General features: G+C 41.4%; 1 protein-coding gene across 1 annotated transcript in view; it reads left to right on the top strand.

The window, feature by feature from the left end:
* The first annotated feature begins 3075 nt into the window (after positions 1-3075).
* Positions 3076-12513, top strand: part of STK17A (serine/threonine kinase 17a) — a 31140-nt gene continuing 21702 nt past the window's right edge. Inside the window, exon 1 of the mRNA XM_081343595.1 lies at positions 3076-3341. Within this exon, the coding sequence (XP_081199721.1) occupies positions 3184-3341 (158 nt within the window). The 5' untranslated portion in view covers positions 3076-3183. The remainder of the gene's footprint in view (positions 3342-12513) is intronic.

The following is a 12513-nucleotide window of genomic DNA, read 5'->3' as shown; positions in this document are numbered from 1 at the left end:
TTATTTTTGACTTTGGTTGCAAGCCTTAGTTCATTCTGAGCCTTAGCTTTCCTCACTTCATCTTTGCAGGCACCGGCTATTTGCTGATATTCTGACTTAGTTATGTGCCCCTTTTTGCAATTCTTATACTTGTCCTTTTTATCTTTCAATTTATCAGAGAGTTCTTTATGCAGCCATGCTGGTTTCTTTTGAGAGCTGTTATTTTTCTTCTTTGTTGGTATTGTACTAGACTGGGCCTTTATTATCTCACTTTTCAAAATTTCCCAAGCTTCTTGAGTTGTTTTCCCCTTTAGGATTCTCATCCATGGAATTCTTCCCATGGTCTCTCTAAGTTTATTGAAATTAGCTCTTTTAAAGTCCAAGACTCTAGTTTGGCTGTGTTCTATTGCTTGTGCCTCCAGAATGTTGAATTCCAATATGGCATGATCACTTCCCCCCAAGGTTCCTGTGGCTTCGACATTTTCTATCATTTCATCTCTGTTTGTGAGAATTAAATCCAATATGGCTAATCCCCTAGTTCCCTTCTCTACTTTTTGGTAGAGAAAGTTGTCTGCTAGGTTTGTCAGGAATCTGTTTGATCTTCCACTTGGTGCAGAGGTTGTCTCCCAGTTGATATCAGGGTAATTAAAGTCCCCCATTACTATTGTGATGTGATTCTTACATACCTTAGTTAGCTGACTAGCAAAAAGTTCATCTATTTCCTCTGCTTGGTTGGGCGGCCTATAGTATACACCTATGGCAATGTCATTTTTCCCCCTTTTATATAGACCCAAATGCATTCAAGTTTACAGTTTTCGTCATTGTTGTGTGTATAATATAGTCCAGGTAACAACTTTAGAAAAGCAATGTTTGGAGCAGTTTGGCTCAGAATTTTAAAAATAAATAAATTCAAATACTCACTTGGGATTCCGGGAACAGTCTGTGGCAAGACACATTTGATATTGGGGAAAACATAACAGCTCCAGCCAGCATAGAAACAATCACCTATGCTGACCTAAAAAGAAGACTCAAGGAACACTTTGAACCCAGGTTATCAGTCATCGCCTGGTGTCACGCATTTGAGCAACGGGACCAGAGGGCAGGGGAGTCGGCAGGGGAGTTTGTGGCAGCCCTTTGACAAGCTTCCCGCAACTGTGAGTTCCCTGATATGGAAGACCATCTCCAAAACAGGCTCGTTTGCGGGTTGTGAAACAGAGAACTGCAACAATGTCTCTTCACCATCAAAAAAATGAACTTCCAAGATGCTCTGAAGGAAGTCATGGTGGAGAAGGCTCCTGGAGGAGCAATGAAGACTCTCCAGCCCCCTAAAACACACACCAGCCTCTGCAGCTGTCAACCTCGAGACCGCTGAAGGCTCCGCAGAATCCAGTGAGGACAAATAGGTTGAGCGGCTGCGACAAGAGCCACCCCGATGGCCACGATCTTTGGAACAAGCAGCTCCAGCATGGAACTGCGTGAGCTGCGGGGGTCAGCATCAATGAGCGGAGTGTAGATTTCACACAGATGTATGCTGTGCCTGCAGAAAGCAGGGCCACATCACCAAGGTCTGCCGAGGCCAACGGTGGGACACGAAAACCCCAATGCAACAGCCAAGAGGAAAATGGTTCCCAGGGCAGATCCGAATCAAACACTGTTTGGGAAGACTGTGGATCCAAAGCACAGGAGCTAAATGCACTCTCAAGCAAAAGATTAGGGTACAGCTAAGGCTGCAAGGCATCCCATGCTCTATGGAGCTAGATACTGGATCTGCACTGTCCATTATCTTCTCTAAAACCTTTGATCACATCTGCAAGCAAAGCAGACAGTGAGTTCCATTTAAACCATCCAGTTTGGTGTTAACGGACTTTCAGCACTGTAGAGTCCCCATAAGGGGGGAGGCCATCATCAACGTAAATTTCAAGAAATTTGAGGGTCCCCTCAGTATAATAGTGGTGGAAGGACAATGCACCAGCCTCCTAGGGCTGGACTGGTTCAAAGCCCTGGGCATCAGCATTACTTGGCTTGGAGGTAGTAACCGTGAGAGGGACTTTGGAGTCCTAGTGGACGATCACTTAACTATGAGCCAGCAGTGCACAGCAGCAACCAAAAAAGCTAATACAATCCTGGGTTGTATTGTATAAACAGAGACTAATCAAGGAGAGAAGCAACCTGGAATTAAGGAGAAATTTCCTGACAGTGAGGACAATCAACCAATGGAACAGCTTACCCCCAGAAATTACTGGAAGTCTTTAAAGAGACTGGACAATTACCTGACTGAGATAGGACCTCCTGCTTGAGCAGGGGGCTAGACTAGAAGACCTCCAAGATCCCTTCCAGCTCTATTCTATTCACAGGCAAAGCAAAAAAAAAATCATTAAGGGGGACGTGGTGTCAAGTCTTTTTATAGGTTACAGAAGCAAATGATACATTTAGTATACATGTCATAATATGTCAGAAAGCAAGTGATCATACAATAAAAGACATTAATGACATGTCAGACTTGAACAAGAGAAAACATTGATTCTGGATACCGTTCAATGGGTGTCAAATTTATGGATTTCATTAGTCTTGTAATGGCTTGTATCTCTTTTAAAATTTACAAGTACATTCATGGACTTTCAGAATATGCTCTCTATTGTTTAAGGCTGAAATGACAAGTTCTTGCATATCAAAGGAAAAGTCCATGGAGAAAAGCATGTTTTTCTTTAGTTAATCTCCAATAGTTAAATTTTGGATCGTTTGCTCCGAAAATTCCTCTCTGTTTTGAAGATTAGTTGCGGATTTTGAAACACGCATGTGCGGTAGTGCCGTCGATTTTTTTTTTTGGCGATATATCGCTAGATGGCGGTGTCCGTCCACAAGCCTGTCGAGTCAGAACGGTTACGGCTCCGACGTCATTCTCGCAGCACGTCCCACCCTCCTTTTTCTTCCCTGCAGGTAAGGCGGCTGGGCGGTGTCACTTCTAGTTAGGAGAGGAGGAGTCCGAGGGAGGGAGTAGCGGTTGTTCGCGGCTCTCCGCCGTGGCTGGGGCTGTTCTCGGAACGGCTGCCATCCGCCCGTCGCTGCTACTTCGAATTACTAAGTGAAACGCGAGGCGAGGCAAGGCGGGTGCTTTGGCTTAACAAGCGGAAGGGAGGTAAGAAGAAGGAGAGAAGCCGCGGGCACTGCCCTTCTCGCCATCGTCTTCTCGGACTTTCATTGGCTATGAGTCCGGACCAAAAGCCGCCGCCGCGGTCTTCCCGCAATAGCCGAGCGCCTCCTCAGGGGCAGCGCAGGGGGCTCCTGACTGAGATTCAGACGTCCCTTCTCACCGAGCCCTTCGAGGCCCGCTATACCCTCAGCCCCGGCCGCGAACTCGGCAGGTAAGGCGGGCAGGGGAAAGACCCGGACGGTGCAGAGGGCGCTCTTTTGCCTCCGCCTGTAGTGTGCTAGATGGTTTGGGTCCTGAAATTACCGTGGGGTACTTAATGGCAGCGGAGTCTCCGCCCGAGATGTAGCAAAAGCGAGAGACCTCGAGAGAAGAACGGGAAAAGACGGTGAGGGACAGGCGGTGGAAAGAGGGCGGGGAGCCTTATCAAAGTCTCCTTATTCGGGGAGAAGACCAAAATCTCCCCGCGGCGCGCTTGCCACAGCCCACTGTCAAGGTTGTGCCCGGACCCTATCCACTTTGGACGCAAGATTACTTTCCTCAAACGTCTAGCAACCCAAACCTCTTTTTTACACAACTTTTCTTCGGCTTTTCCTTACCGTCTCTAATTGTCCGTACTGGAACACCCAAACATAGGTGTTCTTCATCTTGAGAAGTCTGTAAACCTGAGCAAGGCTGTCTCCTCCTGCGTATGGAGACAGGTATGTAAAATGCAATGGGGCTTTCACAAATCTGTATATTTCAATGATTGAAGGTTAATTATTAAGCATTTTTGAAGTAGAAAAATGTAACTTGCTAGTTGTATTATCTTTAGTCTTAAACAGAGACAAGTTTTTTCTATGTCTAGAGAAAGGCATCTAATATAAAAAGAATGCTTTATATGGCAGGGCTCCCCAACCCCCGGTCCATGGACCAGTACCGGGCCACAGCATGCCAGCAACGCACAAACAAGCAAAGCCCCATCCGCTGGGGGGGGCAGCATGTAAAACCATACCCCCTCCGGTCTGTGGAAAAACCTTTCTCCATGGAACCGGCTGGGGACCTCTGTTATATGGTATTATATATTTCTTTCAGAGGGATCTCTAAAAGTGTGTGATGTCAGAAACTATAACAGTCTGATCAGGAACCTTTCTCTCATTTGCTTTAAATATCCAAGTCTGAGGTTATTCTTTACTGATTCAGACTTTGTTCAGGCCTTCAGCAGTTGTCTAGTCATTAATGCCTAATGTCTAGTCATTAATGCCTCTTGTTAATTAAAGGGCTAAAGATAGAGACAACCTTGAGAGGGTTTAATCTGAGTCAGAAGAAATAAATACAGCCAGCATGGTATTTTTAAAAATTATTTGTAGGGATCAAAGTATGGCTTTAGTTTGTTTAAAGATTATGTTTACATATTTCAAAAGAAGATAATGTTTGTATATTAAAGTTACTCATAGACAATATTTCCATACATGTTTTTGTGTGTGGGGGGTTATATTTTAATTATATATGTGCTAATATAAACACATTTCATTTGGTTATCTGATTTGCTAATTGATTGTGCTGTCTATTTTTTGACATATTAAATCACTAAAAAAGTTAAACTGATGCACTACCACTTTATAGCATAAATAAAGCAGAAGCATAAATAAAGGTAAAATGATCTTTGATACTGGAAATGATATACATCTTACTAAAGCAAATTATAACGATCATGTATTTGAATTTCAGACAAGTCTACAGTCAGTTTTATGGAACAACTTAAATTTTACAATGCATGGTTATTAAATTGCTGCATAATAATTGATCTTTTGTGGATACGTAATAAGTGACAGTTCAGCTTCACATAAAGTTTAAGAACAGATTGACCTAAGCTATTGGCCATGAAATGATCATGTTTTGCTATTAGAATTTTAACTTAATCTATACATTAATACATTATTTGTATGGGCTAAATTTTAACATATGTAGGAATTCATGTTACAGTTGTAGAAAGAAGTTAAAATTATATATAGAAAGCTGACAAATCAGTGTATGTGTAAAACTAACTTGTAATTCATCAGTTATAATTTATAGCTTGATATCTAATAGTTACCACTTTATGACAAATCTTAAATGTATGTGTTTTGATGATTTATATCAGTTTAGTAGAAGTATTTAAATCTAAAATAGTAAGAGTTTTATTAATTAGTATGTTGAAAGTATGTTGCTTTTACTTCCTTACAAGTAAATTGAATGGAAGCTCTGTTACATTACTGATAATTTCAAACACACTTAATATTGCAATAATAGCATAATAAAGCAATCAGTGTGTCAGTTTTCCAGATGGAAGTAGAGATAATTAAATAAAAATGACACATTTTACAACTTGAATTTGGCTCACTACTTTTCTGTGGCAAGTAAGAATCTCTTGCCTCGTCACAACCACTTCTACTATTTTCTTTCTTGGGATTCTTTCTTGGGGTTTGATAATGAAATATGGGAAAAAAGTAAAAAAAGAGAAATTGGAGGCTATCTAAGAAGAACAGGAAACACCAAATAAGGATAAGGGAAGCATAGCTAGAATATCACAGAAAATATATATATTAGCCACTACAATCTAAAGTTAACTCCATCCTTGCACATTGCCTGCTCACCATTCCTTGTTCTTCACTCAAATGACCCTATAACTCCATTTTTTTTAAAATTCAGATTACCAGGGAGAAGATAAATGGATGTTTAGATGTGGATTATTATAATATCTACATGGAATGAATGAGTGAACAAAGGGGCAATTTCTGGGGAAAGAGAAAAGAAAGAAAGAGAAAAAGAAAAAGAAAGAAAGAAAATAAATAAATAAAAGTTCTCACTGTTAATATGCAAGCCACAGTAATTTCCCATAGAAAACATGCAGTCCTCATTTAAAAAAAAGATTTTGTACTCCAGATTCAAAGATAACGCCTCGAAATGCGAAGCGTATAAATTTAATAAATACATACATATATATATATATATATATATATATATATATATATATATATATATATATATATATATATATATATATATATGTATTTTAGTTATAGTTTTGCATTGGTTAATTTTGATTATATGCCTAGGTTAAACAGCTATATATCACACTGTGATAAAATATAATGTAGTTGTTAAGCTTTGGTTTCCACCTGCACCTGTAGAAGTTCATTTTAAGTCTGTGTTTCTCTTTCTCTTTCATAGGATTGTTGGGAAAATATGTGTAAGCACTTATCAATTTTTTTAAAAAGTACACCAAATGTTAAATACATGGAAATCAGAGCCATCTGCCAGTTCCACTCAGTAGGCACAGTCTCTGCATGCGGGGGTAATTTGTCAACTGCTAACCTCCCCGTCTCCTCGGCTGGGAGTCTCCTTGGTGGATGTAGACTCTGCTGCCAGGCCGCTGTTGTGCTGCCCCTGGGTCTGTCTTTCACAAGAGTCTTGAGCCAGTGACTGGTTCACTAGCCTCCGGTGCAGTTGGTCGATGTGCCAGTGGAGCACTCAACCGTCTTCTAGGACCACTTCAGAAGAGAGTGACCCTGACACCTTAACAATCACAGCTACCACCCACAGTGCCCCTTGACTGTAATTCCATGCCCAAACCCGGTCACCAACTTGCAAACTTTGTGGTGGTTTTGGCTGTGCTGAGTCTGAGGCAACTCAGTCTGGATGCAGCCGATCTAGCTTAGTGATTAAGAGCTGTCCCCATCTAAGTTCTGCTTGGCTTCTGCCCGTGGAAGTGCAGGGAGTCATGCATTGGCAGAGTAAAAAGTCTGCCAGCCTGTGCTGCCAGTCACCGGTTACAATCCTCTTTAAGGATTCTTTGGCAAATGTGGCAACTATGTACTTGGGCCTCAATATCTTTATCTAACCCCAGCCACCATAGGTAGCTTTTTGCAAGTGCCTTCATCTGGACTATTCCCGGATGTCCCCTGTGCAGACACTCTAAAAACCTGGGCCTCAAGGAGCTCGGGACTATGACCTGACTCCCCCAAAGAATGCAGCCTTTGTGAGCTGACAGCTCATCTTTCCTCTTATAAAAATTCTGAAAGTTTGGCCCCGGACTGATGTCCGGCCATCCTGTGTACACCCAGTTCAAAGCGTGACTTAGCGTCTTGTTGGAGGCTGTCTTGGCAGCCACGTCCCCAGCATAAAGGGGAGACTCCAGCAAATCCTGGAAAGCCAGGATGTGTGCAGCCGGAGCGGGGTCTGGCTCTAAGTGTGGCAGGGGCAGGTTGCTGAGGCAGTCCGCATGGCCCATTTCCCTGCCCAGGTTGTGAATTAGCCTGTAACTATAGGCTGAAAGTAAGATGCACCGTGGGGAAAGGATCTGAGATGTTTGTCCGAAGTGTACAGGCTCAGAAGTGGCTTGCAGTCTGTGAAGACTGTGAATGGGTGGCCATACAAGTAGACATGAAATTTTTTGATACCGGCCACTATGGCCAGTGCTTCCTTATCTATTTGGGTGTAGTTGCATTCTGCTGAAGACAGAGTCCTTGAATAATAAGCTATGGGAGCTTGCCTCCCGTCAGCCATAAAATGGCTCAACACGGCCCCTATTCTCTACGGGGATGCATCATATGCAATGCTGATAGGCAGCTGTTCCTTAAAATGTGTCAGTACTGAGTGTGATGACAGCAGTGATTTCACTGCCGAGAAACTTTTCTTGTGCATGCTCGTCAACTGCCACTGTGCTTTTTTGTCCAAGAGCCTGTGTAAGGCTCTGCGGCCTTGTGTGGAAGAAAGGCATGATAAAAGTTGAGTAGCCCTAAGAATGCCTGAAGCTCCCCCTTTGACTTAGGACTGGAAGCCTGCTGAATTGCTTTAAGTTTGGATTCAGCCGGATGAATGCCTGTGGTATCTATGCGGAAACCAAGGAACTCGGTTGAATCTACCCCTATTTTGCATTTCTCCCTCTTCAGTTTCAGCCCCGCTTTGCGGAAACGCTGAAGGACAGCTTTGAGCCATTCTGCCAAGATTTCTACTGATTCCCCAGGTATGAGGACATCATTGGAATAAAAGCACACACCTGGAATGTTTTTTAGCATGTGCTCCATCACACTCTGAAAAAGCCCTGGGGCTACACTGACCCCGAATTGTAGGCATCTTACCCTGAAAGCTCCTCTGTGGGTGACTATGGTCTGAGCTTCTGCTGTGGCATCATCCATGGGCAGTTGCTGGTAGGCTTGGGCCAAATCTAATTTGGCAAATATGCAACCTCCCTGTAGAGACGCCAGAATATGGCTGACTACAAGGACCGGATATACATGTTGTTGAAGTGCTCTGTTTATAGTGCACTTGTAATCTGCGCATATGCGCAGCTCACTGTTGGCTTTAAGTGGTGTAACTATGGGTATCTCCTACACACTGCTATCTACTGGCTGCAACATGCCTTGTTGCACCAGCTTGTCCAGCTCTGCATCTATTTTTGGTTTGAGGACAAAAGGCACCCTGCGAGGCTTGATCCTGATTGGGGTTACGGTTGGATCAAGGTGGAGGGCAATTGGAAGTCCCTTGTACTGTCCTAAGCTAGGGCTGAAAACATCAGCAAATTCCTGGCAAACTGCCGACAGGTCCGCTGCTTGCGTTCTGTTAATGCCAGTCACATGGATGCCCAGGGCATCGAACCAGTCTAAGTTGATGAGGCTTGTGCGGTGGCCTTCAACTACCACAATGTTCAGGGGACCCTCAAACTCTTTGAATTGAACCTTGAGTGTAGCTTCTCCCTTAACTGCTACGTGGGAATTTTGGAAATCTGTTAACATAGACATGTCAAACTTGTGATGTCACGTGACATCACGCAACATATCGGGACAATTTTGCCATTGCCGGCAATGAGGTGGGCACGGCTTCCACATGACACATCCGGCCAATGGGCACCTGTTCTAAAAACTGGAGCAATAGCCAACTCTGTTCTGCCCTGAGGCCCCTGTACCTTTCCTGGGGAATTCTTCGTGTTGAACATCCCTCTGGCGACCTTTACAGATGGTGGCAATGTGGCCTTGTTTGCCACATGCCCAGCACATTGCTATACGGAACCTGCAATCCGAATGCCTGTGTCTGCCTCCACAGCCCGCACATTGAGTGAAGGGAACTGCCTTCTCAGATGGCCACTGCCTTCTTTCTGGCAGCTTCCACAGCCAGTCAATCTCATTGTCCATGTCAGGATTGTCAGCTCTTTCGGCGTCCTCATGGTGGACGGGTTTTGGGCTGGGAGTGTTCTTGGAGGGACATAAGGCTTTGATGGCTCCCCCGGCAGCTTCTTCGGCCATTATCACTTTCAGGGCATCTTGGAACGTCAAGGTTTCCTTCGCAAACAGCTTCTGCTGAAGGTTCCTGTTCCTCAACCTGCATACCAAATGGTCTCTCAGTCTCTCTTCAAGTTCTGTGAAATTGCAGAGCCGGGACGCCTGTCATACCATGGCTATAAATTTAGCAGCAGACTCTCCTGTTTGCTGCTCCCTTTGTTCAAACGAATGTCTCCATGCAATAATGGAGAACTTCGACTCAAAATGTTCCTTGAGCTTTTTCTTGAACTCAAAGTAGGAGACCGACTCTAGTGTAGCTGGAGCGACTAAGTTTTCGGCTATATTGAATGTCGCCTGGCCACACATCCCCAGTAGTGTTGCGGCCTTTAAGCCATCTTCGCTAACTTTGTTAGCCCGCAGATAGTTCTCAACTCATGAGACGTACGAGCTCCACCTCTCGGGATGTGACATGTCGAAATCCGACAGCTTGCCGACCTTGCCCATGGTTACCTGTTGCTGACCTCTCAATGCCTTGTGCTGCTAAGGGCTTCTGTGTTAATCCTGGGGACGGATCCCTTAGGATGGGGTTGCCTGCAGTGTGGCTTGCTGGCAGGCAGAGGGGGGAACATGATTCCTACCAGGGCACTGATGCCTGGTCTTATCCCTAGTGACTTTTGGCTCTCTCTTCCTCAGCAGCATATCCCACCTTCGTCGCCACTGTTAAGTATCGGGATTGGTGAGGCATTGACGAGGCGGTGGTGAAAAACAACAACACATTTATTAAGTTAACACAGAAGCAGCACGAACTGCTGCTAAGCTTCTATTTATATGGACCACCGCTAGGCGGTGGCCAATGGAATTAAAGCTCAAAACACAAGTAACAACTCTGGACACAAGCAGTATGGAGTTTAAACAGACACAGTAGTTAACAATAACGGTTTGAAAGTATTTTACACCAATACATAACACGTTGGCTCCATCATTGTTATTTTTCCATGCTATGGGTCCCTTGTAGAACATTCTACACCCTGAAGTTAAGCTTGCTTCTTCCCTGATATCATTTAAGAAGTCTTTCATGTATGTCATCAGGTCTGGAGGTCTTTGGGAAAAAGACATTTTTAGATGGCTTCACTCTGATTGACATTCTTGTTCTGTCTATGGAATTTGTACTTTTTTAAAAAAATGATAGAGTAAGGGGGGAGAGAGAGAGAGAGTGCAAAAGAGGCACATCTTTGGAATGTTCCACAACATAAATATAATTAGGTAGTGGGGAGAGAGAGAGAGATTACCACTAGAAATCACCATCACTATAAATTTTGAACTTGGAAAAAGTTAAATAAGTCAAACCCCACCCTCAAACTTTCCAGGAAAGTACATCAAAGGATTGATCCATGTGAAGCTTCTGCTAAATCATATCTACCGTACTTGAGTTAAAGGAAGAATAACAACGTTTAATATTGTTAGAAGCTCATTCATTCTATGCAATCCATTCTGGACTGGTACATAGTAGTTGGAACATCTGTAATTTATAAAGCATAATTAGTGTTAACATCATAGTATTGATTGTTATCAAGGAAATAGATTTATAATTAGACACAGCAGAATCTGGATCTAAAATTTGTACACCATTTCCATTTTTATTTCAAATAGATGACTCAGAATTTTCTTGATGTTTAATAACAACAATCACATACTAAATCTTTCACCCTTTTCATTATGCCTGATTATGATTGCCAGTGTAACAGAAATGTTTCTATGGAACTGTTAAATACAGATTTCATACGGATCAAATATCTAAATCAGAAAACAATAATTACAGAAGAATTTAACTTTCTCCTCCATTTTATTTCCTATATTATATTTATTTTTTATTATTATTTTCTTTTATACAAAACACAAGTAATAATTTAAAATATTTTAGTGTTTCCTACCCCCAAATATAGTAACGTAATGTAATGAGATCAGCATTAATATATAATTTTTCCATCAAGAATAGGACTTCTTTTAACTTTGACAATTATTATGAATGAATAGTATTTAGAGCAGGGGTGTTAAACTGCCTGTTTGACATGTCTGATTTAGTTTGACATGTCTGATTTAGAGAATGATAGTCAAATTAATAAGCATCAAATGGATTTGGAAGAACCTTCGAATTAAGTTTGTATTAAAGGAAACAAGAAGCCAGACAATATGATTTCTGCATGGTTTATGTTTAACTAGATGCTCAAATAAAAAAAAGAATCACAATGATGAAATGAGAAAAAGTTACATAAGTTCAATAATCAAAGAAAAATATACATTTCTACATTTAATTTAAATGTGAGAAATTTATTTTGTTATTTTAGCTGTTTTATTTAATAGAATTCAAAAAATCCCATTGGTGATGGGAATCTTTATTTCTTTGTTTAGTACTGTATGGGTTTCTTCTCAGCATATAGTTCTCTTTAGATATTTTTTAAAAAAACAATATACTCCATCACAAAATACAAGTATATTTACCTATTTAGCATACATGGAAAAATACAAACATTAAAAAAACATTAATTGTAACACACTTTTTATGTTTACCAAAATTATATTTAGAAGAAAATAATTAGAAAAAGAGTTATGTATTACTGTCTGAAATTAGTGGACAACATGAGAAACTATTATTTAATCTTCTGATTTTGTACTGCACTAAACTGATAGCCTATTAATTATTTTTCAACTCTTTCAAATATTCATTTTATACATTAAGAGTTGGTTTTATGGACACTATATGAATTTGTAGTAAAAATATATAGCAAACCAATTGTAATTACCCTTTTATAAGAGAAAAATCTTTGCAATTAACAGTAAATTCAGTTGAATTATTCTTTGTCTTGATAGATATACTCCTGCCCAGCAAATCTTTGTCACCAAAGAAGTTATAAAATTGTTTTCACAAGGAAGATATAAAAAATTGAAATATTTAAGATACTGATGCTAGCTGTTGCTTCCATCTTTGCATAGAAGCAGGGATTATGATTGCCCCTATTTATTAAACCTAATGTTCAGCTCAAGAATGGGCAAATTATAGGCCTCATATGCTCCCCAACAATTACTTTACACTACCAGACCATTTCCAGATAATTTTATCAAAATTAAAGTGGATAATGTGATTTGGGC

Source organism: Vipera berus, assembly GCF_964194415.1.
Source record: "Vipera berus genome assembly, chromosome: Z".
Taxonomy (NCBI): domain Eukaryota; kingdom Metazoa; phylum Chordata; class Lepidosauria; order Squamata; family Viperidae; genus Vipera; species Vipera berus.
The sequence above is the reverse complement of the archived record's forward strand: the minus strand, read 5'-3'. Positions and strand labels throughout refer to the sequence as shown.